Source organism: Papio anubis, chromosome 16, assembly GCF_008728515.1.
Source record: "Papio anubis isolate 15944 chromosome 16, Panubis1.0, whole genome shotgun sequence".
In the NCBI taxonomy this organism is placed as follows: Eukaryota; Metazoa; Chordata; class Mammalia; order Primates; family Cercopithecidae; genus Papio; species Papio anubis.
Window position 1 is genome coordinate 25423559 of NC_044991.1, and position 26697 is coordinate 25450255.

A 26697-nucleotide genomic window follows, 5' to 3' on the forward strand; every position below is an offset into this window, starting at 1 on the left:
GGCGGGTGGATCACTTGAGGTCAGGAGTTAGAGACCAGTCTGGCCAACATGGTGAAACCCCATCTCTACTAAAAATACAAAAATTAGTGGGGTGTGATGGTAGGCGCCTGTAATCCCAGCTACTTGGGAGGGTGAGGCAGGAGAATTGCTTGAACCAGGAGGTAGAGGTTACAGTGAGCTGAGATCACACCACTGCACTCCAGCCTGGGCCACGGAGCAAGACTCCGTCTCAAAAAAAAAAAAGAAAAGAAAAAGAAAAATACCAGGCAAGAAGAATAACACAGGTTAGAAGATCGTGATCATAGACTTGGCAGGTTACATCTGGGGATGAAAGTTAATGAATGTGGTGACTGTTAATACCCACACTACTTTACACTTGTATAGTGTGTTTTTTTTAAGTTAGGAGATTTTAAAAGTAATTACAGGTCCCCAAGCCTGAGAAAATTAGCTTAAGATTGTGATATTCAGGAATAGCTAAACCACGAAAGGCTGTATTCAGCTATATTATGCAGGTTAATCTGCTTTCATTGGCAAGTTCAGGAAACCAATGACAACATTTTGAATTCTAAAATACTTATCAAAATAGTTTAGAACAATAACTAAAGACTGTACATGTATCATCTAGACACTTACCATCTGCAGTGTTGGTCTGGTATATTTCCGTAATGTGTCTATATAGGAGTTAGCATCCCCATCTACTTCAATCCTAAAAAATATAGCATTCATATTCAAAAGGTACTGACCAGTGAAACATGATAAACATCTCAGACAGCTAATTAAATATAAAGTAAGACATGATAAAAAGGCAAGATATGCATTTCAGTAGAAAGTATATTTAAAAGAAAAAAGACAGTCGGGCGCGGTGGCTCACACCTGTAATCCCAGCACTTTGGGAGGCCGAAACGGGCAGATCATGAGGTCAGGAGATCGAGACCATCCTGGCTAACACGGTGAAACCGCGTCTCTACTAAAAAATACAAAAAAACTAGCCAGGTGAGGTGGCGGGCGCCTGTAGTCCCAGCTACTCGGGAGGCTGAGGCAGGAGAATGGCTTAAACCCAGGAGGCGGAGCTTGCAGTGAGCTGAGATCTGGCCACTGCACTCCAGCCTGGGCAACAGAGCGACCCTCTCTCCAAAAAAAAAAAAAAAAAAAGACAGTAGACTTTCAGTTTCCGATTCTACTTGTAAGGAGCTTTGAAGTCACTACTCTGTCCTAACAAGTCAAACGCTAAACAGACTGAAAAAAAATGAACAGTTCTCTTAGGATTTTCAAGAGAGGTGAGGACACAAGGCAAATCACTGCCTCCTATATTGAAGAGACAAATAAGCAAAACAGGGAGTCCTGGCTAGCTGGAGCAAAGACTCAAGAAACTTCCCAGGATAACAGTTCCTGTGTCAGGTGATCTAAACTGTAACTGATGAATTACTGCAGGCTCAGCATGGACAACTGTGAGGGTTAAAAACTCCAGGTATACCCAGTCATAGGAGGCTCCCACAATTTTGAGAGTTTTACCTCTAGGAGCTTGACCAGGTCCTCGCAATAAATACCAGAGGAAAATTGTTTCGTGCTTCCAGCAGGGAAAGGAGAAAATAAACTATTGTGAAATACACCAGGGCCCTGTGTTCCTAACAGGCCCTGCCCTCAGGAGACGCTACTTAACCAGAACCTAACCCTTTTTTTAAAAAAAGAAAACATTTAGGTTCAGGGATACACATGCAGGTTTGTTATACAGGTAAACCTGTGCCCTGATGGTTTGTTCTACGGATTTTATCATCCAAGGTCGAAGCAAAAGAAGCCAAGGCTGAGAAGACTGCATACTGTGTGAGTCTAACTAGATGACATTCTAAAAAGGCAAAACCATGGAGATGGAAAAAAAAAAAAAAACCAAATTGTCCTCAGAGGTTGTGGCGCAAGGGGTAGGTGGTGGTAGAAAGGGATAATTAGATGACGCACAGAAGACTTTTAGGGCAGTGACAAATACTCTGCATGAAACTGATGGTGGATACAAGTCATATACATTTGTACAAACCAGTAGAATGTACAATTCCAAGAGTGAACCCTACTGTAAACTATGGACTTTGGGTGATTATGATATTTCAATGTGGGCTCATCAGCTGTAACAAATGTACCACACTGGTAGGGGATGTTGATGGGGGAGGCTATGCATTATTGGGGGCAGGATATATATGAGAAGTCTCTGTAACTTCCTCTTAATTTTGCTGTAAACCTAAAACTGCTCTAGAAAGTTTCAGTTCAGTTTTTGGAAACATGACTGAGAATTCTTAATATTCTCCATCCATTCACATCAAGTCCTTAATTCTCATACCTTCTACAACATGTATCTTAATAGCCGTACACCATATATCACAAAGTCTGTTTTAATATTTTTTGACTAGAGATTAGGCTTTACAGACTTTTAAGGTTTTGATACAGTGACCAATTCCTACAATATTTTAGTTGTTATACTTTAAGATTGTTAACTGATTTTCAAATTGGAAGTAATTTCTGCTCTACTTACATTTCTGCTGGTTTCATAGTTATGCCCATGGGGGCTGTGACACTCTGTAGATGACTCTTTAAGGACATGGCTTCCCTGTGACTGCTCCTACTATGGAGTATGAGCCAACTATGTAGCGGCATTGCATTAAGTAATGGTAATTCTCTTATTTCTCTTGACCAGTCTCCTTGTGAATTGGCTTTAACCTGGAAAAGAATGATAAGACCTAGCATAAAACTTTAAAGATCAACTTATGTAAATCTGTGCTATCTCCTATTGAAATGTTACAATTATAAACTTGAATGGCCAATTTAGGTATTTTTTTCAATAAGATATAGGTTAACAGAACTGAATTCTATCCTAGGTGCAAAAAATTTTCGTTGAGAGGCCATTGCGGGGGAGATGACTCCAGAGCTTTAGGTTCCCATGCAGGCAAAGCAAAGCCCAATGTAAACAGTAAAGCAAAGCCAGAGACTTTACCAATCAGAAACTACCAGTTACCAACTAGGGTTCTTCCACTGTAATAGAGCAAATGTATTTTGTCCTATTTCTCATCAGCCTATAAAAGCTCACTGCTCACACTGCTGCAGCAGAGCTCGCTGAACCCCTTCTGATTGAGTGCTGCACAATTTGTGAATCAGTCTTAGTGCAAATAAACTTAATTGTATTTGATGTGAAGTTTCTTTTGGAGCTTTTCGATGCTGTTAGACTCAGATTGGCTCTTCATACTGTTCTATCACAGCAAGTGCTCCCTAAAAATTTAGTCTTTTGGTGGGAACTTTATTCCAAGGAATGACACTTGAAACATTTAACCAAAGATAGAGTAAGATGGCCAAATAGAGGCCTCCACTGATCATCCCTACAAGAGGAACACTAAGTTTGACAACTATCTGTACAAAGGGAGCACCTTCATAGGAACCAAACATCAGGTGAGCACTCAGTGTCTGGTTTTTACTTTCTATTGCTGAAAGAGGCACTGAAGGTGGGAAAAACAGTCTTGAATTGCTGACGTCACCCTTCTCCCACCCCTGCATGGCGCGGAGAATCTGTGCAGTTGGGAGAGGGAGAGCACAGCAACTGTGAGGCTTTGCATTAAAATCTGCACTGCCCTGTCATAGCAGAAAGCAGACCTGGGCTGTACTCAGCTGATGGCCACCCACAGGGGGAACATTTGATTCTGGCCCTAGACAGAGGGGAATTGCCCACCCCAGTGGTCAGAGCTCGAGTTCTGGAAAGCCTCACCACCATGGGCTGGAGTGCTCTGTGGCCCTAAGTGAACCTGAGAAATAGTCTAGGCTACAAAGACTGCAATCCTTAGGTAAGTCCTAATGCTGATCTGAGCTCAGAGCTCGTAAACTGGAGGTGGAGCAGCAGGGGACATGATCTACTGAGGCACCAGTCGGGGTAGCTAAGAGAGTGCTTATATCACCCCAACCCAAGGCAGCACAGCTCAAAGCTCCAAAAGACACCCCTTCTTTCTGCTTCAGGATAAAAGAAGGAAGAGTGAAGACTTTGTCTTGTATCTTGGATACCAGCTCAGCTACAGTAGGACAGGACAAGAGTCAGGGTTGTGAGGCCCCCATTCTGGGCCCTAGCTCTTGGATGACATTTCTAGACATACCCTGGGCCAGAAGGGAAACCTGATGCTTTGAAGGGAAGGACCCAGCCCAGGCAGGATTCATCACCTACTGATTAAAGAGCCCTTGGGCTCTGAAGAACCAGCAATAATACCCAGGTAGAATGTCAAGGGCCTTGAGTGGACTCAGAGATGCTGGTTTCAGGTGAGAACCCGCATATTCCCAGCTGTTGTGGCTATGGGGAGAGACTCCTGCTTGAGAAAAGTAGAGGGAAAAGTAAAGGGGACTTTGTCTTGCACCTTAGGTACCAGCTCAACCACAGTGGGGTAGAGCACCAAGCGGGCTTTTGGGGTCCCTAATCCCAGGCCTTGGCTCGTGGATGGCATTTCTGGACCTGCCTTGGGCCAAGGTGGAGCACGCTGCCCTGAAGGGTAATTCCTAGGCCTGGCAGCATTCACCGCAAGCTGACTGAAGAGCCCATGGACCTTAAGGGAACATTGGCAGTAGCCTAGCAGTACTCCCTATGGGCCTGTGGTGGCAGTGGTCGTGGGGTGAGGCTCCTCTATGTGTAGAAAGAGAAGGGGACAGGATGCGGTGGCTCACCCCTAGAATCCCAGGACTTTGGGAGGCCGAGGCGGGTGGATTACTTGAGGTCAGGAGATCCAGCCAACCTGGTGAAACCCCATCTCTACTAGAAATTAGCTGGCTGTGGTGGTGGGCGCCTGCAATCCCAGCTACTTGGGAGGCTGAGGCACGAGAATCGCTTGAACCCAGGAGGTGGAGGTTGCAGTGAGCCGAGATTGCACCACTGCGCTCCAGCCTAGGCGACACAGTAAGACTGTCTCAAAAAATAAATGAATAAAAAGAAAAGAAAAAAAGAAAGGGAAGAGTGAGAAAGGTCTGCATCATGGTTTGAGTGCCAGCTCAGCCACAGTACAACAGAATACCAGGTAGGTTTCTATGATTTTTGACTCCAGTCCCTGACGCCTGAATGGCATTCTCTGCACCTGCCAGGGCCTGGGGGGAACTTACTGCTCCTGAAGGGAAGGACACCAGTCTGGCTGCTTTGCCACTTGATTGCAGAGCCTTAGGACCTTGATCCAACATAGGTAGTAGCCTGGTAGTGGTCACAGTGGGCCTTGGGAAAGACCCAGTGCTGTGCTGGCTTCAGGTCTGACCCAGTGCAGTCCCATTGGTCATCACCACAGGGGTGCTTGTGTCACCCCAAACCCAGATCCAGGTGGCTCAGCACAGAGAGAGACAGAAAGTAAGCGAACAAGACTCTCTGCCTGGTCATCCAGAAATCTTCCGGATCATACCAAGATCACCAAGGTGATATCACTATGAATCTGCGCAAACCATAGTATTACTGTGCTTGGGATGTCCCCTGATGCAGATGTGACTTAGATCACAATACCCAAGTCCTTCTGAACACCTGGACAGCCTTCCCAAGGAAGATGAATACAAACAAGCCTGGACGGCGAAGACAATAACGAAAACCTAACTTTCAATGCCCAAACACTCATGAACTGCCCCAAGCATCAAGACGATCCAGGAGAACACGGACCTCAGCAAATGAACTCAATAAGGCACCAGGCACTAATCCTGGAGAAATAGATATGTGACCTTTCAGACAATTCAAAATAGCTATTTTGAAGAAACTCAAATTCAAGATAACAGAGAATTGAGAATTCTAGTAGATGAATTCTACAGAGAGATGGAAATAATTAAAAAGATTCAAGTAGAAATTCTGGAGTTGAGACATACAATTGACATATTGAAGAATACATCAGAGTCTCTTAAGAGCAGAATTAAATCAAGCAGAAGAATTACTGAGCTCAAAGGCAGGCTGTTTGAAAATACATAGAGGAGATAAAAGAAAACACATATACCTAATGTAAATGACGAGTTAACAGGTGCAGCACACCAACATGGCACATGTATACATACGTAACAAAACTGCACGTTGTGCACATGTACCCTAGAACTTAAAGTATCATAAAAAAAGAAAGAAAACACAGAAGCATGCCTACAAAATCTAGAAAATAGCCTCAAAAGGGCAAATCTAAGAGTTACTGTCCTTATAGACGAGGTAAAGAGATAATGGTACAAAATTCACTCAAAGATATAGCAAAACTTCCCAAACCTAAAGAAAGATATCAATATCTAAGTATAAGGTGGTTACAGTAGATTTAACCCAAAGACAACTACCTCAAGGCATTTGATAATCAAACTCCCAAACGTCAAGGATAAAGGATCCTAAAAGCAGCAAGAGAAAAATAACAGAGAATGGAGCTCCAATACATCTGGCAGCAGACTTTTCAGTGGAAACCATACAGGCCAGGAGAGATAATCTGAAGTGCTGAAGGAAAAAAGAATTACCCTACAATAATATACCCGGTAAAAATATCCTTCAAAAAAGGAGAAAGACTTTTCCAGACAAACAAAAGCTGAGGGATTTCAACACCAGATCTGCCCTATAAGAAATGCTAAAAGGGGTACTTCAATCAGAAAGAAAGAGATGTTGAGGAGCAATAGGAATTCATCTGAAGGTACAAAACTTACTGGTCATAGTAAGTGCCCAGAAAAACACAGTAAGGGTGGTGTGTAAACTACTCTTAAGTAGAAACACTGAAAGGTGAACCAATCAAAAATAGCAACAACATTAAGACATACAATAAGATAGAAATAGAAATATAAGTTAAAAAGCAAAAGGACATAAACAGGTCTCAAATTTAAGAAAATCAAAATTATATCAAGTACGCTCTCAGACCACAGTGGAGTAAAACTGGAAATTAACTTCAAAAGGAACACCCAAAACCATGCAAATACATGGAAATTACATAACCTGTTCCTGAATGATCACTGGGTTAACAATGAAATCAAGATGGAAATTTTAAAGATTTGAACTGAATGATAATAGTGACACAACCCATCAAAACCTCCGGGATACAGCAAAAGCAGTACTAAGAGGAAAGAAAGCTCATAGCATTACATGCCTACATCAACAAGTCTGAAAGAGCACAAATAGACAATCTAAAGGTTACACCTCAAGGAACTAGACAAACAAGAAGAAACCAAACCCAAGCCCAGCAGAGGAAAAGAAATAATCAGCATCAGAATAGAACTAAATGAAATTGAAACAAAAAACCCACAATAGAGAAATGAAACAAAAAGCTGATTCTTTTAAAAGTTAAATAAAATTGGGCTGGGCGTGGTGGCTTACGCCTGTAGTCCCAACACTTTGGGAGGCCGAGGCCGGTGAATCACACAGTCAGGAGTTCAAGACCAGCCTGGCCAAGATGGTGAAACCCCGTCTCTACTTAAAATACAAAAATTAGCCAGGCGTGGCCGGGCATGGTGGCTCATGCCTGTAATCCCAGCACTTTGGGCGGCCGAGGCGGGCTGATCACGAGGTCAGGAGATGGAGACCATCCTGGCTAACACGGTGAAACCCCGTGTCTACTAAAAATACAAAAAAATTAGCCAGATGTGGTGGCGGGCACCTGTAGTCCAGCTACTCGGGAGGCTGAAGCAGGAGAATGGTGTGAACCTGGGAGATGGAGCTTGCAGTGAGCTGAGATCGCACCACTGCACTCCAGCCTATGGAACAGAGGGAGACTCCGTCTAAAAAAAAAAAAAAAAAATAGGAGTGGTGGCGGGTGCCTGCAATCCCAGCTACTCAGGAGGCTGAGGCAGAGAATTGGTTGAACCAGAGAGGCAGAGTTCGCAGTGAGCCGAGATCATGCGACCACTGCACTCCAACCTGGGCAACAGAGGGAGACTGTCTCAAAAAAAAAAAAAAAAAAAAAAAAAAAAAAAAAAAAATTCTAAAAGCTCAATTAGAAATGAAACTGGAGGCCGGGCGCAATGGCTCATGCCTTTAATCCCAGCACTTTGGGAGACCAAGGCGGGCAGATCATGAGGTCAGGAGATCAAGACCATTCTGGCTAACACGGTGAAACCCCGTCTCTACTAAAAACACAAAAAATTAGCCAGATGTGGTGGCGGGTGCCTGTAGTCCCAGTTACCCAGGAGGCTGAGTTAGGAGAATGGCATGAATCTGGGAGGCAGAACTTGCAGTGAGCTGAGATCATGCCACTGCACTCCAGCCTGGGTGACAGAGTGAAACTCCATCTCAAAAAAAAAAAAAAAAAAAAAAACACCAAACTGGAGATATTACAACTGATACCACAAAAATACAATAGATCATTCAAGGCTACTATGAACACCTTTACACACACAAACTGGAAAACCTAGAGGAGATGGATAAATTCCTGGAACTGGAAACATACAACCCTCCTAGATTAAACCAAGAAGAAACAGAAACTCCGAACAGGCCAATTAACAAGCAGTGAGATTGAAATGGTAATATAAGATGCCACCAAAAAAAGGTCCAGGACCAAGTGGATTCACAGCTGAATTCTGTCAGATACTCAAAGAAGAGTTAGTACCAGTCCTACTGAAACTATTCCAAAAGACAGAGAAAGAAGGAATCCTCCCTAAATCATTCTATGAAGCCAGTATCACCCTAATACCAAACCAAGAAAGAAGAAAACAATAAAACAAAACTACAGATCAATATCCCTGGTGAACATAGATGTAAAAATTCTCACAAAATACTTGCTAAATGAATCCATCAGCATATCAAAAAGATAATCCACCATGATCAAGTGGGCTTCATACCAGGGATGCAGGGATGGTTTAAAACATGCAAGTCAATAAGTGTGATACACCACACAAACAGGATTAAAAACAAAAATCACATGATTATCTCAATAGATGCAGAAAAAGCATTTGATAAAATCCAGCATCACTTTATGATTAAAAATCTCATGGCCGGGCATGGTGGCTCACACCTGTAATCCCAGCACTTTGGGAGGCTCAGGTGGGCCAATAACGAAGTCAGGAGATCAAGACCATCCTGGCTAACACGGTGAAACCCAGTCTCTACTAAAAATTAGCCAAGCTTGGTGGCATGCACCTGTAGTCCCAGCTATTTGGAAGGCTGAGGCAGGAGAATCACTTGAACCCGGCAGGCAGAGGTTGTAGTGTGCCGAGATCCTGCCACTGCACTCCAGCCTGGGTGAAAGAGTGACACTTTGTCTCAAAAAAAAAAAAAAAAAAAAACCCTCAGCAAAATCGGCATAGAAGGGACATACCTTAAGGTAATAAAAGCCATAGGATATAAATAGAAACATAAATTAAAAAGCAAAGGACACAAACAAGTCTCAAATTTAAGAAAAATCAAAATTATATCAAGTACTCTCTCAAACTACAGTGGAGTGAAACTGGAAATCAGCTCCAAAAAGAACACCCAAAACCATGTAAATACATGGAAATTAGATAACCTGCTTCTGAATGATCATTGGGTTAACAATGAAAAGTTGAAAGCACTCTCCCACAAGAACTGAACAAGACACTGATGCCCCCTTTCACCACTTCTATGAAACATAGTACTGGAAGTCCTAGCCAGAGCAATCAGACAGGAGAAAGAAATAAAGGACATCCAAATTAGCAAAGAGGACGTCAACCTGTCACTGTTTGCTGATGTTATGACTGTATACCTAGAAAACCCTAAAGACTCATCCAACAAAGCTCCTAGATCTGAGAAGTTAATTCAGTGAACTTTCAGGATACGAAATTAATGTACACAAATCAGTAACACTGCTATACATCAACAGCAACCAAGCTGAGAATCAAATCAAGAATTCCACCCCTTTTACAATAGCTGCCAAAAAAAAAAAAAAAAAGGAATATACCTAACCAAGGAGGTGAAAGACCTCTTTATAAGGAAAACTATAACACACTGCTGAAAGAAATCATAGGTGACACAAATGAAAACATATCCCATGCTCATGGATGGGTAGAATCAATATTGTGAAAATGACCATACTGCCAAAAACAATCTACAAATTCAGTGCAATTCCCATCAAAATACCATCATCATTCTTCATAGAACTAGAAAAAAAATCCTAAAATTCATATGGAACCAAAAAAGAGCCTGCATAGCCAAAGGAAGACTAAGCAATAACAAATCTGGAGGCATCACATTACTTGACTTCAAACTATACTACAAGGCTATAGTCACCCAAACAACATGGTACTGCTATAAAAATAGACACATAGACCAATGGAACAGAATAGAGAACTCAGAAATAAAGCTAACTACTAGTAGCTAACTGGTCTTTGACAAAGCAAACAAAAACAAAGTGGGGAAAGGACAGCCTATTCAACAAATGGTGCTGGGATAATTGGCAAGCCGCATGTAGCAGAAAGAAACTGGATCTCATCTCTCACCTTATACAAACATTAACTCAAGATGGATCAAAGACTTAAATCTAAGACCTGAAGCCATAAGAATTCTAGAAGATAGCATCAGAAAAACTCTCCTAGACATTGGCTTATGCAAAGACTTTATGACCAAGAACCCAAAACCAAATGCAACACAAAGATAAATCGATGGAACTTAAACTAAAACACTTATGCACAGCAAAAGAAATAATCAGCAAACAGACAACCTACAGAATGGGAGAAAATATTCCCAAACTATGCATATGACAAAGGACTGATATCCAGAATCTACAAGGAACTCAAATCAGCAAGAAAATAATCCCATCAAAAAATGAGCAAGGACATGAATAGATAATTCTCAAAAGATACACAAATGGCCAACAAACATGAACAAATGTTCTAATGACCAGGGAAATGCAAATTAAAACCACAGTGCAATACCGCCTTACTCCTCCAACAATGGCAATAAAAAAAAATCAAAAGAGATGTTGACATGGATGTGGCAACACTTTTATACTGCTGGTGGGAATGTAAACTAGTACAAACACTCTGGAAAACAGTGAAGAGATTTCTTAAAGGACTAAAAGATCTGCCATTTGACCTAGCAATCCCACTACTAGGTATCTACCCAGAGGGAAAGTCATTATATGAAAAAGATACTTGCACATGCAAATTTATAGCAGCACAGTTTGCAATCACAAAAATATAGAACCATCCCAAATGTCCAGTTAATGAGTAGATAAAGAAAATGTGGTGTATATTCACACCATGGAACACCACTCAGCCATAAAAAGCGTTTGTAGCAATCTGGATGGAGTTGGAGACCATTATTCTAAATGAAGTAACTCAGGAATGGAAAATCAAACATTGTTATCTTCTCACTCATAAGTGGGAGCTAAACTATGAGGATGCAAAGGCGTAAGAATGATGCAATGGACTTTGGGGACTGCAGGGAAGGGTGGGAGGGGTAATGGATAAAACACTACATGTTGGGTACCGTGTATACTGCTCAGGTGATGGGTGCACCAAAAGTACAAATACCACTAGAACTTATCCATGTAACTACCTGTTCCACAAAAACCTATTGAAATAAAATTTTTTAAAAAAAGAAAAATGTTTTAAAAAGCAAAGGACAAATTTAAAATAGAGTTTATTCATTTTCTTTTTGCTTGTTTGCTTATGCAAGCAGTGTTGTCAGCACCTTAAAAGAAGGGGTTATAAGACAGGATTTGCAAACCTTACGGGAACTTCAAAAATATGCAATGGATACACAAAACAAACAAGTTATATCAAACTAGAGAAAATCACCTTCACTAAAAGGCAGGCAGGAAAGAAAGGAGGAAGAAGAGACCATAAAACCAGAAAACACATAACAAAATGGCAGGAATAAATCCTTATTTCTCAATAATAACATTGAATGTACATGGACTAAACTCTAATTGAAAGAGTGACTGAATTAATTAAAAAAAAAGATCTGCCTGCAAAAAACACTTAACCTATAAAGACTCACATAGACTGAAAATAAAGGCATGAAAAAGCACAAAAAAAGAAAAAACAGGAATAGCTATACTTAGACAAAATAGATTTCAAGACAAAAACTATGACACAAAGAAGGTCACTATGTAACAATAAAACGGTCAATTCAGCAAGAGGATATGACAATTGTAAATACATACGCACCCAACCCTGGAGAACCCAGATATATAAAACAAGTATTAGAGCTAAAGAGAGATAGGCCCCAATATGATAATAGTTGGAGACTTTAACACCCCACTTTCAGCACTGGACAGATCTTTCAAGACAGAAAAAAAGGAAACGTTGACCTTAATCTGCACTACACACTAGAGGGACATCATAGTTACAGAACGTTTCAGCCAACAGCCGCATGATGAACATTCTTTTCCTCAGTACATGGATCATTCAAAGATGGACCATATGTTAGGTTACAAAAGAAGTCTTAAAACATTCAAAAGACAAACATAAAGCATCTTCTCTGATCACAATGAAATAAAACTAGAAATAAAAAACAAGAAGCATTTTGGAAACTATACAAACACATGAAAACTAAACGATATGCTCCTGAATGACCACCGGTCATGGGTCATAAGGAAATTGACTTTTCTTGAAACAAATGATAATGAAACCATGACATAACAAAACCTATGGAATACAGTGAAAACAGTACTAAGAGGGAAGTTTATAGCTATAAGTGCCTACATCAAAAGAGCAAAACTTCAAACCACCCAATGATGCATCTTAAAGAATTAGAAATGCAAGGCCAGATGTGGTGTCTCACACATGTAATCCCAGCACTTTGGGAGGCTGAGACAGGCAGATTACTTGAGGTCATGAGTTCAAGACCAACCTGGCCAACATGGCAAAATCCCAGGTGCTGGGACTCAGAAGACTGACGCACAAGAATTGCTTGAACCAGGGAGGTGGAGGCTGCTGTGAGCCAGAATCACCCCCACTACACTCCAGCCTGGGCAACAGAGTGAGACTCAGTCTCAAAAAAAAAAAAGGAAAAGAAAAGGGAGACATTACAACCAATATTGCAGAAATGTAAAGGATCACTCCTGGCTACTATGAGCAACTGTATGTCAGTAAATTGGAAAATCTAGACATATACAACCTACCAAGATCAAACCATGAAGAAATTCAAAACCTGAACAGACCAATAACAAGTAATAAGATCAAAGACGTAATAAGTCTCCCAAAGAAAAGCCCAGGACCTGATGGCTTCACTGCTGAATTCTGCAGAACATTTAAAGAACTAATACCAATCCTACTCCTATGCTGAAAAATAGAGGAGGGAATGCTTCCACGTCATTTCATGAAGTATTACTAAAACCAAAGACACATCAAAAAAAGAAAACTACAGGCCAATAGCCCTGATGAACACAGATACAAAAAATCCTCAACAAAATACTAGCAAACCAAATTTACTAACACACTAAAAAAGTTAATCATGACCAAGTGGGATTTATCCCAGGGATTCAAGGATGGTTCTATGTAGGCAAATCAATGCGATACATCCACAGAATGAAGGACAAACTCATATGATCATTTCAACCTATGCTGAGCAGCATTTATTAAAATTCAATATCCCTTCATGATTAAAAACTCTCAAAAACTGGGTATAGAATGAACATATTTCAATATAATGAAAGCCATATACATCAGACCCGCAGCTAGTATCATACTGAATGGGAAAAAACTGAAAGCCTTTTCTCCAAGATCTGGAGCACAACAAAGATGCCCCGTCACCATTGTTATTCAACATAGTACTGAAGTCCTAGAGCCATCAGACAAAAGATTAAGGTAATTCAAATTGCAAAGATATGATCTTATGAACCAGATTTGGAAAAATCTGAAGACTCAAAAAAAAAACAACACACACACATAGAACTGATAAATTTAGTAAAGTTGCAGGATACAAAAATCAACATACAAAATCAGTAGCATTTCTACATGCTAACAGTGAACAATCTGAAAAGGAACCCCATTTACAATAGATACAAATAAAATACCTAGGAATTAACCTAACCAAATTAGTGAAAGAGCTCTACAATGAAAACTACAAAACACTGATGCAAGAAATCGAAGAGGCCACACACAAAAATGAAGGTATTCCATGGTCGTGAATTAGAGGAATCAATATCATTAAGATGACCATACTATCCAAAGCAATCCCTATCAAAATACCAAGGACATTCTTTATAGAAACAAAAAACTATCCTAAAACTTATTTTAAAACCAAAAGACCCAGAATTGCATAAGCTGTCCTAAGTAAAAAGAACAAAACTAGAAGAATCACATTACCTGACTTCAAATTATACTACAGAGCTATAGTAACCAAAATGGCCTGGTACTGGCATAAAAACAGACAAATAGACCAGTGGATCAGAAATAGAGAACCCAAAAATAAATCCATACATCTAATGTGAACTCATTTTTGACAAAGGAGCCAAGAACATACACTGGGGAAAGGACAGTCTCTTCCGTATATCCATATGCAGAAGAATGAAACTAGATCCCTATCTCTCACCTTATATTAAAAAAATTAAAATGGCTTGAAGACATAAATCCAAGACCTCATACTATGAAACCACTACAAGAAAACATTGGGGAAACTCTCCAGGACATTAGAGTGAGCAAAGGTTTCTTGAGCAATACCGCACAAGCACAGGCAACTAAAGCAAAAACAGATACGTGGGATCACATCAAGTTAAAAAGCTTCTATGTAGCAAAGGAAACAACGTAAAGAGACAAATCCCAGAATGGGAGAAAATATTTGCAAACTACCCGTCTGACAAGGGATTAATAACCAAAATCTAAGGAAAGCAAATGACTTTATAGGGGAAAAATAATCCAGTTAAGAATGGACAAAAGATTTGAATAGACATTTCTGAAGACATACAAATAGCAAACAGGCATATTAAAAAGTGCTGATATCAATGATCAGAGAAATGCAAATCAAAACTACAATGAGGTATCATCTCGCCCCAGTTAAAATGGCTTTTATGCAGGACACGCAATAACAAATGTTGGTAAGGATGTGGAGAAAAGGCAGCCCTCATACACAGTTGGTAGAAATGTCAATTACTATAACCACTGTGGAGAACAGTTTGGAGGTTCCTCAAAACACTAAAAACAGAGCTAACGTGTGATCCAGCAATCCTACTCTTAGACATATAGCCAAAATAAAGGAAATTAGGATATTGAAGAGATATCTGTACTTCCATGTTTATTGCAGCACTGTTCACAATAATCCAGATTTGGAAGCAATCTAAATGTCTAACGGATAAATGGATAAGGAAAATGTGATACATATACACAATGGAGTACTCTTGAGCCACAAAAAACACTGAGACCCTGTCATTTGCAACAAGGCTGGAACTGGAGGTCATTGTGTTAAATGGAATTAGCCAGGCACAGAAAAATGAACTTTGCATATTCTTACTTATTTGTGGGATCTAAAAAAATCAAAAAATTAAAATGGCTTGAATTGATCACGCCTGTAATCCCAGCACTTAGGGAGGCCGAGGCGGGCGGATCACGAGGTCAGGAGATCAAGACCATCCTGGCTAACATGGTGAAACTCTGTCTCTACTAAAAACACAAAAAATTAGCCGGGCATGGTGGTGGGCGCCTGTAGTCCCAGCTTCTAGGGAGGCTAAGGCAGGAGAATGGCGTGAACCTGGGAGGCGGAGCTTGCAGTGAGCTGAGAACACACCACTGCACTCCAGCAAGGGTGACAGAGCGAGATTCTGTCTCAAAAAAAAAAAAAAAAATCAAAACAATTGAACTCATGGAGATAGAGTAGGATGGTTACAGAGTCTGGGAAGGGTAGTGGGAGGTTGGAGGGGAACGTGGCGATGGTTAATGGGTACAAAAAATAGAAGAAATGAGTAAGACCTAGTATCTGCTAGTACAAAAGGGTGACTAAAGTCAAAAATAATTTAATTGTGCGTTTTAAAATAACTAAAGGAATATAATTGGATTGTTTGTAACACGAAGGACAAATGCTTGGGGGACAAATATCCCACTTACCCTGATGTGATTATGTACTGCATACCTGTATCAAAATACCACATATAACCCATACATATACATACCTACTATGTACCCACAAAAACTGAAAGATAACAAAATCTAAATAAAGTTTTTTTTTTGTTTTTGTTTTGTTTTGTTTTTACATAGGTTAGTGAATTACTTTGATTCTAGGTACTTGACTCTTCAGGATATATTTGAAAAATGGATCTTCTAAATGCCATGAGCAAATGTCCAGAATATTAATTAGATAGACATAATACAGAGCTATGTCCCAAGCACTTTACATGCATTCTTAGTGTTTCTTATTCTGTCAACATAGAAAATATGAGCAGTCTAAAAAGGGAACAGCAATCGTAGTCATTACTGAGACTCAGTTCCTTTTTGCATTCCTCTTCATTTGACCCAACCATGACATGATGATTTTGAAACTGTCTTACCATTCTTCTGCCTTGCACGATGTTTGCATTTTTCAAAACTCTTCCTGAGACGGACAAAAAGTTGGTATCAAATTTCAAATCCCAGAGTTGAAGTAAGTCTCGTACTTTTTTATTACTGAAAATTAAAATATCGCCAAGATGATCAAACCAAGCAAGGTAACCAAAAGCAGTTAGCCATTTGTGCAAGGCAATTTCCTTCTATTCCAAGGTTCACGATCACCTGTCCGCAGCACTGAGATGCGGCAGTACCTTCCGTGAAACTCTGACATCTAGTTTTTGCTCTCATGTTCATAAAGGTACATAGAGCCTTTCGATTTCATTCTTCCCCGCCTAGCCTCCTAACTGCAATGACAGAAAAGCTAGAGTCGTGTCCCAACAACAACAAAATTCCTCCCATTGTCACTTGCTAATAGAAGAAACTGAGATGCCAGGGTTGAGATGCCATCAGCTTCATTGCAACACTATGGCACATGCACACACAAACACTCAGCCAGAAAAGCAGCACTTACTCTTGTATAGTATTGATGAATTCTTTTAATGTGTGATGCCTTCTTCTTGGACTCAGTCTTGTATGTTTAGCCAATTCTTTCATAGTGCTATAATCTTTACGTATTTCATCTGTTAGACCTTTAAAAAAAATCCAAAAGATACATCTGAACAAGCATGAATTTGTGTGAGGACTAAATTATAATAGCTGGAGGAACCTACTACCTTACCAAGGAGACACACTTCGAATTCCCTGAAAAGCCTGCACTAAGTCATAGTTATACCCGACTTTAAAGAGGGGTTGTAAGCCATCAGTACCTGTCATGGAGCACAGCTGAGGAATCAGCAGGATAGGCTCACGTTGTGTACCCGTTAGGCCCTTTTTCCATCTGCCCTGGCTGACCAAAAGTGGCTGTTTCTTCACAGTGACAATTTCTTTATGTTGCTGCTCAACAAACAAGAGACCAGCATGACCACCAGTGAAACCTCAGAAACATCACACACACACAGGTTCACAAGTATATATGTGAGACTACAAATGAAGGGCCACAGGCGTGCTGGTGATATAGCTTCTCTAAGTTTAATAATGTACTATGAATACTCTCAAAATTCTCTTACCTTTGATACGCCAGGGATCTTTTCTTGTGAGCATACTTGGCCCAAGACAGGACTCCCATGAAACATGACACTGGAATCGTCAAGCTACTCTAACATTGTATATGAGAGTGGGTGAGACAGGATCTGTAGTTCTCACCAGGCTTGCCTTGAAAATTCCCAAAGCATACTGAAAACTGTCAAGAGGACAGTTTAAAGAAGGGCTGTAAGCCATCAGTACCTGTCATGTAGCACAACTGAGGAATCAGCAGGACAGGTTCATGTTGTGTACCCACAAATGCCATGAGCAAGTGTCCAGAATATTAATTAGCTAGACATAATACGGAGCTTACTATGTGCCAAGCACCTTACATGCTTGGTGTTTCCTATTCTCTCAATATAGAAAGAATGAGCAGTCTGGAAAGGGAACAGCAATCGTAGTCATTACTGAGACTCAGTTCTTTTTTGCATTACTCTTCATTTCACCCAATTTGGGAGGCCGAGGCGGATGGATCACCTGAGGTCAGGAGTTCAAGGCCAGTCTCACTGATATGGTGAGACCCCATCTCTACTAAAAATACAAAAATTAGCCGGGTGTGGTGGCAGGCGCCTGTAGTCCCAGCTACTTGGGAGGCTGAGGCAGGAAAATTGCTTGAACCTGGGAGGTGGAGGCGGCAGTGAGCAGAGATCATGCCACTGCCCTCCAGCCTGGGAGACGGAACGAGACTACAACTCAAAAAATAAAAAATAAAGAGTATGATAGTAGCCACTTTTAAGACTGGAAGAAGGGAAAGAAGGGGTCACACTGGCACCATTCCAGTTATGTGACATTATCCTCTATACAAGGCACTTGGATGCATGGATAATAGATCAGTCAAGCTATAATCCTCTAAAAGGAAAATACGTATGTTTATATGACAAATATGTTCAAGTATCTAAATAAGACAAACTGAAATACATGAAGGTTTACAATTTAAATATACTTAAAGAAATACAGTTTCAGACCTGCCTGTAGTAGTCTATATAGGTGATTTTGCTGCCATCTGATCTGTTAAATGTGTCTTCAGGATTCTGCTTCCAATCAATATCATCCACTCTGTAGGTTTTGTTGTTGTATCTGTGGAATAATTACAATATGGTATCATTTCCGACTTATTCATTGCATGGAACCATCCACACAGGATATAAGACTTTTGTTTTTTTGAGACAGTCTCACTCTGTCGCCCAGGCTGCAGCACAGTGGCATGATCTCGGATCACTACAAGCTCCGCCTCCCGGGTTCACGCCATTCTCCTGCCTCAGCCTCCCGAGTAGCTGGGACTACAGACGCCCGCCACCGCACCCGGCTAGTTTTTTGTATTTTTTAGTAGAGACGGGGTTTCACCGTGTTAGCCAGGATGGTCTTGATCTCCTGACCTCGTGATCCACCCGTCTCGGCCTCCCAAAGTGCTGGGATTACAGGCTTGAGCCACCGCGCCCGGCCAATTTTTTGTATTTTTAGTAGAGACGGGGTTTCACTGTGTTGGCCAAGATGGTCTCGATCTCCTGACCTTGTGATCCGCCCACCTTGGCCTCCCAAAGTGCTGGGATTACAGGTGTGAGCCACCACACCTGGCCGAAAATAAGACATTTTTAATCCTTCAAGGAATTACAGGATATATTAGATTTACTATGATGTAATTCACATACTGCACAACTCACCCACCTGAGCATACGATCACCTGTTTTTTTCTATAGCCAGAGTTGTGCAATTAAGACAAAGAAGAAACATAAGCAGTCACTTCCCATTTTAGCCTAATCCACCAGCCTTCAGGCAACTACTAGTCTACTTCCTGTCTCAACACATTTGCTCATTCATTTCATTTAAACTGAGTCATACAACGGGTGTTCTTTCCCGACTGGCTTCTTTCACTTAGCATCATGTTTAAGGTTCGTCCACGCTGAAGTCTTAGCACTTAATTCCTTTTCATTTCCAAATAGTATTCTATTGTATGATACCCACCTTTTGTTTATCCATTCACCAGCTAGACATTATGGTTGTTATGTACTTTTGGTTACAAGGTTACGAACATTTGTGTGCCAATTTCAGTAAACATGTTCTCATTTCTCTTGTGTATTTAAGTAGGAATAAAATTACTGGTTCATATGGTGATGATATAGGAGTTAATAAGGAATTGAGGTGGTTAGTAAAAGTTCTCGGTGGAATTTTCTCTTAAGAAAGCAGCCCCCAAACCATTTATTTTCTAACAAAACGCAGCCTGAAAAATCAAGCTGCAAGCATAGGTAAGCAAGCTGGAAGCTTGCATAGTTGAATGTCAGCAGTTATGCCAGAAGCCAGTATATCCAACGTGGAGGTTCTCTTCCCTTCTCCTTGTTGCCACGTGCGCAGGTGTTATGGTGCCGGCCAGGTGGAGACCACATCCACATTAAAGATTAGAGTGGGATAGCCAGCCTCTTTGCAGGCTATGTAAATAGCACACCTGGTCCAGCCAATCCTCTGGGCCCTACGTAAATCAGACACCACCTCCTCAAGCCCCTCTATGAAACCATCCTCATCCCTCTGCAAAGGGGGAGACCCATTTGGAATGCCCCTCCCCCTGCAAGGGGGGGATTTTCTCTTTTTTAACCTACTCAGCTTTCTGCTCCTAAACCCACACCTCCTGCATCTGCATCTTTGCTTTCCTTAGTGTGAGACAACAAACCTAGTAAATTTCCTCAAACAAGGCCACTTCAGTAATGCACATCTTTAGCATTTTAAGAAAGTGCCAGACTGTTTTCCAAAGAAGCCATACCATTTAATGTTACTACAAGCAGCATACTAGGGTTGCTTCTGATCTTTCCACATCCTTGCCAACACTTGTCAACATCTGTCTAATTTTAACCATCGTAGTGGGTATGAAATGATATCTCATTGTGGTTTTCACTTGCATTTCCATGATGGCTACTGATGTTGAACACCTTCATGCATTGGCCACTTGCACATTTTGTTTAAAGAAATATATCTGGAGAAGTATCTAATCAAATATTTTGTCCATTTAAAAAAGTATGTTGTCTCTCGATTAAGTATTGTTTGTATATTCTAGATACAGGTTACTTATGTGATTTGCAAACATTTTCCCCACTTTTTCCAGTTGTGTTTTCACAATTTTGATAGTATAGTTTAAGTTTTTAATTTGGTGAAGTCCAGTGTATCTATGTTTCTTTTGTTATCACTTCTGCTTTGAGTGGCTTATCTAAGTTTTTGCCTAGCTCAAAGTCAAAAAGATTCAGTCCTATATTTTCTAAGAATGTTGTGCTTTTAGTTCTTAAATCTAGATCTACTGAGTTGGTTTTTGAATTAAATTGGAATTGTGTGAACTGCATGAGGAAGAAGCAGGTGGATATTCAGTTGTCCCAGCAACATGATTGAAAAGATTATTCTTTCCCCTTTTGAATTGCATTGACATACTTGTCAGAAGTCAACTAAGCGGAGGGTTAACCTTCTGGACTTTATTTCATTGGCCTCCGTCTATCATTAGGTCAACATCACACTGTCTTGATTACTAGAGCTTTCTGGTAAGTTTTAAAATTGAGAAGTGCGAGTCCTCCAATTGCGTCCATGTAAGATTGTGTTGGCTAACTAACTGGTTCTTTAAATCCATTCTCTCATCAATTTAAGATTTCTGTTGTAGAAAGATTTTAAAACTTCCTTTAAATGGGAAATGGCTGATGGATTATAACTAAGCACCGGTTTTTAAACTAGCTAAATGCCTACAACAAAGAGGAAAAGGAAAGAAATTCAGAAACAGCTTAGTGTTATGTGCAAGGTAGGGTTCAGAACAAATGGACTGGCATTAGGGATTACAAGAGAGTGAGGTCTACAATTGACACATTCTTCTCCCAAGTTGTATAACCAGAGGAGAGACGTGACCAGTTGTTCTTGCCATTTCTACTCCTGAACTTCAACATTTAGTGATCAGAAAACTACAGGACCATCTCTTGGGAGGGGGTGGGGGGGAGTTAAAGTGATTGGATAGGTTTTTAAAAGACAGACTTACTTTGTCAGAACAATTGATCCAATTAATTTATTAGTTACTTCCTCTCGGATGCTTCCTGTCTGGGCCTCGGCAGATGTTCTCTTTATGAAATCATAAGCAGTTTCTATTCGGAGCAGTTTGTGGCTCACATCGGCACAGAGGGTAATGCCGTTTTCGTATTGAAGAATAGAAGTCACATAACCAAGCCAGATTTCCAAACTGGTACTAGAATAAATTACATGAGAGTATTAAGTCCGAGCTCTTCACATAAAGTCAAGGGCTTCTGGGCCTAAGCTCTGGGTCAAAAAATTGGTACTTAAGAGTCAGTTTTAAGTATTTGTTCTTAGTCTTTTGAAGGACTTTCAGATAAACATTTATTGGATGTGCTATTTATACCATTTTTGTTAAACTATTTTTTATCACCCACAGGCTTAAAGTATTACATCCGTATTTATCTGTAACATAACTTACATGTAATATACACATATACCCATGAGTAATATACAGAGATATAGTTGCTATGGTTGAAGATATTTTCAAAGACAAATTACCCATTTTGGATGATTGTTTAGGCTTAACAATGTATATGCAACAACTGAATACCTCAAGGTTTATATTTATCGATGCTAAGATTTTTAAAGTGACCCTTACTTTGAGTTGACATTATACTAAATTGTTCATGGTTAGTGAATATTATTTAAAAGGCCATCACTTTTAAGGCATACCACTTCAGATGTGAAATGAATAACTTTCTCAAAAAATCCTATGCTGAAGTCTGCAGAATATTAAATTTTCTACTTTATACAAACCCATGACGGTACAACTGAATTGCCTTCTTTTTGGTATAATAGTTGCGACCAACTTGCTCAAAATCCAGCAGCTTGAAAGTTCTAGAAATGGGAAGAATAGATTTTGTTGAAAGTAGCAGGTACATCATTAAGCATTTGGTAAGACACATAAGGGAAAAAAAAAATCTGCCCGTGACTGTTTATATTATCAATGAACACAAAGTACCTGATAACTAAGTTACATTATGAGGCGGATATTAAGGTTCATTTAACCTCAATTGTTCTGTCTCCTTATAAACACAATATTATAGAAAGGTTATCAAAATGTTCTTCATTCTCAAAACTGAACTAAGGCCTCTTTTTCAAACTGTGCCTTTTTTTTTGAGACAGAGTCTTGCTCTGTCACCCAGGCTGGAGTGCAGTGGCATAATCTCTGCTCACTGCAACCTCCACCTCCTGGGACCAAGTGATCCTCCTGCCTCAGCCTCCCGAGTAGCTTCCTCTGGGAAGCACCCGCCACCATGCCTGGCTAATTTTTGTATTTTTAGTAGCGGCAGGGTTTCACCATATTGGCCAGGCTGGTCTGGGACTCCTGACCTCAAATGATCCACCCGCCTCAGCCTCCCAAAGTGCTGGGATTACAGGCGTGAGCCACCATGCCCGGCCTCAAACTCTGCCTTTCAAATTTTACCTTTCAATATTTAGTCATCGTAGTGACCACAGAATAAAACATGTATATCCTACAGAGACATACACAGATGTGCATAGCTGATGTCTATTACTCTTTCTAGGCAGGTATGAGACAAAGAGCAGGGATAGGCCAGGAGGAGAACATTGAGGATAAGCCATGAACTTGCATATGCTAGTTGAGCCTCAAGTATCATTTCGTCTCCAAGACCCTTCACTCTCTTAATACACGAGGACTATGAAGAACACAAAGTGCTGGAAGCAAATGGCCGTGTTCCACACCACTACACAGTGAAACAACCGAATGAATAGCAAAGAAACTCAACCCCAGTCACATACCTTCTAAAGAGAATGTTGTAATAGCGTAGGCAATCTGGCGACGTGGGCCTGATTTCTTTGGAAAACTCAACTGTAATCTTCACAAATTTTTTGTCTTTGGTCATGCTCAACCATTCCACTCTCTGAGATTAAAAACAAAAAGTCCAGATATTCTTCCAAAAAACTCAGCTTCACTGCACGGCAAATCACCATGTCACCTGGCTATCCAACACACCATCGTGATGGAGCAGTCTTTCCCACAGAAGTACGTGCATGTAGAAAACATGAGTCGCAAGAGTGAAGAGTTGGAATTAAACACTTAAGTTGAAATATTTTACTTAAGCTCCTGAAATTTAATTGTTCAGTTAATATAGAAATTTATAGAAGAAAATAAGTTCTCTAATTTTTTTTTCTGCTAGGAGTGGGGGGCTGAAGTTTCGAAGGAAACAAATAGAATTAAAAAAAAAAAAGTATCTAAAACTTTGTCAGCATTTGTGAGCCACGTTGTGCTATTAAATTTCATTTAAGCATTAAAATCAGAGGCATTATCGAATATCAGTGATAACCAAACATGGCACGTAGGTTTCACTACAAGTCATATGGGCAAGAGATCTTTGGGGTGGTCTCAACAAACAACTGCACAAAAATAGGTATTTTATTATAATAAAGTAAAAACAAGAGAAAGAACACAGGAAGATGTGAAATAACATTACTTAACCCGCTCTTTTAGTGGCCGAGATAATAATAAAGAGTTTCCATCAAATATATGGCACTCTCCAAATTTCCTTCTATGTTGATCAAGTAAAATTGTACGGAGATTTCCATCTTCTATATCTGGTCTGTAGTCAACGTTGTATTTATATGCAACCCACTGAGGACGAGAAATCACTCGGAAGTGGTTGGCGAGGAGCTGTACCACTGTACCCTCTGAACCTGAAAAATTGAGCCATGTGACTGTAAAAAACAGACTGATTGGGCCCAAACAAACAGTTTGGACCCTACAATATTAAAAGCCGAAGTTAGGGCTGGGCACAGTGGCTCACGCCTATAATCCCGACACTCAGAGGCCGAGGCAGGGGGATCACCTGAGATCAGGAGTTCCAGACCAGTCTGGCCAACATGGTGACCCTGTCTCTATTAAAAATACAAAAAATTAGCTGGGCACAGTGGCGGGTGCCTATAATCCAAGCTTCTCGGGAGGCTGAGGCAGGACAATCACTGAACCCAAGAGGCAGAGGCTATAGTGAGCTGAGATCACACCACTGCCATCCAGCCTGGGCAAGAAGAGCTAAACTCATCTCAAAAAAAAAAAAAAAAGCCAAAGTTAGGTCAGACAAGGAAATAAATAACATTTGTAATGCACGTGATGTCCAGAATGCCTATCAATTTCAGTAAGCCCTTATGCAAGCATACATTTAGGAAGTTTAATATATTGAACAACAGATAAAAAATTAGAACATTCGTGGTTTACAAAAGGAGAAAAAGTGCCACCTTATGTAATTTTAAAAAAGGTCTCAGCACAGGCCAGGGCATGGTGGCTTACACCTATAATCCTAGCCCTTTGGGAGGCCCAGGTGGGAGGATGGTTTGGGCCAGGAGTTCCAGACCAGCCTGGGCCAGGTAGGAGGCACCTCTACTTACAGTGATGACAGAAAGCTTTCCAGAATTTTTTTTTTTTTTTTTTTTTTTGAGATGGAGTCTCGCTCTGTCGCCCAGGCTGGAGTGCAGTGGCGCAATCTCGGCTCACTGCAAGCTCCGCCTCCCGGGTTTATGCCATTCTCCTGCCTCAGCCTCCCGAGTAGCTGGGACTACAGGCGCCCGCCACCTCACCCGGCTAGTTTTTTGTATTTTTTAGTGGAGACGGGGTTTCACCATGTTAGCCCATGCAGAATTTATTAAACAAAGCTTTTTTTCAAAAGTTTAAAATGGGCCAGGTGTGGTGGCTCAATCCTGTAATCTCAGCAGTTTGGAAGGCCCAGGTGAGAGGATGGCTTGGGCCAGTAGTTCTAGACCAGCAAGACCCTGTCTCTGCAAAATTTAAAAATATATATACGTCTATTTGGGCATGGTGGTGCCCACCTGTAGTCCCAGCTACTCGAAGTGGGAGGAACAGCTGAGCCCAGGAGTTCAAGGCTGAAGTGAACATCACTGTACTCGAGCCTGGGCGACACAGCAGGACCTTGTCTCTCAATGAAAAAAAAAAAAAAGTTAAAAACCAACAGCTCCATAAACATTGAGTTCTAGGCCAACATACCTGTTTTTGAGTCTTTAACATGCATCATATATCGCCTGGTGTTCACCACCAGGTCCTGAAAAACTCCACCGATCCTCCTCTCCTGCAAGGGCGCTGTATGCGACCCAGCCTCAGGTCCAGGTTCCTTCACTCCTGCGTAAATGTAAATGCCAGAAGTTTAAACAATAAAAAGGGAAGAATAGAAAAGACAGTATTAACACCCAGTATAAGTTTGTTGGAGGTTAAAAAGATGCCACCCAAGGTTCCAAAACACATTTCGGTGATGTGTTGCCACAAAAGCGTAATCTTACCCAGAAACCTTTCCCAAGGAGTCCCCAGTTCACATCCGTGGTTGCCTCAGCACTTTATTCATTCCTGCTACATATTTGCCCCATTTCTTTGTGTATTTGTTCATGGTACAAGATTCTAGAAACCTTGGTTCTGACTCTGTCTCTAAGCCTAGCTCCTGGCACTACACTGCCCCCTAGTGGGCATCATAAAATGCCAAATAAGCCAATCATTTAAAAAATCTATAAAACTGGCTTTTAACACAAAACTGATCTATCCTTTCTATTAAGAGCAACTAGGAAAGGATCACACTATTTTAACTTCCATTCTAAGGTTCATATTGATGTAGGTATTCTACAAAGTTAACATTTAAATGACAGCACAACGCAGTCTTTCAGTGACAAGAGAGGCATCCTGAAGGAATATGCACACATTGTTGTAAATCCTGTACCCCTGAATGGCCAGGACATCTGTGCCTTGGGTTACAACAATGGTTTTCCTCAAAATTTTACTTCTGGAGGCTATTTTTTAGTTTATGATGATCTTACAAAGTGTCTCCATTTCTATGACAGACTAACTACATTTTACACATAAAATTTGAAACCATTTTATCAAACTCCCAACTAGTTCCTGACACATCCAGCAATCAAATTCATCATATTAAAATGTCAGCAGAAGAAAACAGGTTATCCTAGCTTGGCACCTTGGCACTCACTACAAACCATGTACTTCTATTTTTTGAGATGGAATCTCACTCTGTCACCCAGGCTGGAGTGCAGTGGCACCATCTCAGCTCACTGGAACCTCTGCCTCCTGGGTTCAAGCGATTCTCCTGCCTCAGTCTCCTGAGTAGTTGGGACTACAGGCACATGCCACCATGCCTGGCTAACTTGTCTATTTTTAGTAGAGATGGGATTTTGTCTGTT

The 26697-nt window shown here is 40.7% G+C and overlaps 1 protein-coding gene across 1 annotated transcript in view; it reads right to left on the reverse strand.

Annotated features, from left to right (window-relative positions):
• The window catches only part of PIWIL3 (piwi like RNA-mediated gene silencing 3), a 40577-nt gene that overhangs the window by 9670 nt on the left and 4210 nt on the right, over positions 1-26697 (reverse strand). Inside the window, exons 3-13 of the mRNA XM_031656406.1 lie at positions 25505-25636; positions 23969-24183; positions 23272-23393; positions 22267-22347; positions 21479-21682; positions 18447-18558; positions 17166-17292; positions 16871-16988; positions 16362-16476; positions 2519-2703; positions 634-706 (exon numbers count right to left, since the gene is read on the reverse strand). Coding sequence (XP_031512266.1) covers positions 634-706; positions 2519-2703; positions 16362-16476; positions 16871-16988; positions 17166-17292; positions 18447-18558; positions 21479-21682; positions 22267-22347; positions 23272-23393; positions 23969-24183; positions 25505-25636 — 1484 coding nt within the window. The remainder of the gene's footprint in view (positions 1-633; positions 707-2518; positions 2704-16361; positions 16477-16870; positions 16989-17165; positions 17293-18446; positions 18559-21478; positions 21683-22266; positions 22348-23271; positions 23394-23968; positions 24184-25504; positions 25637-26697) is intronic.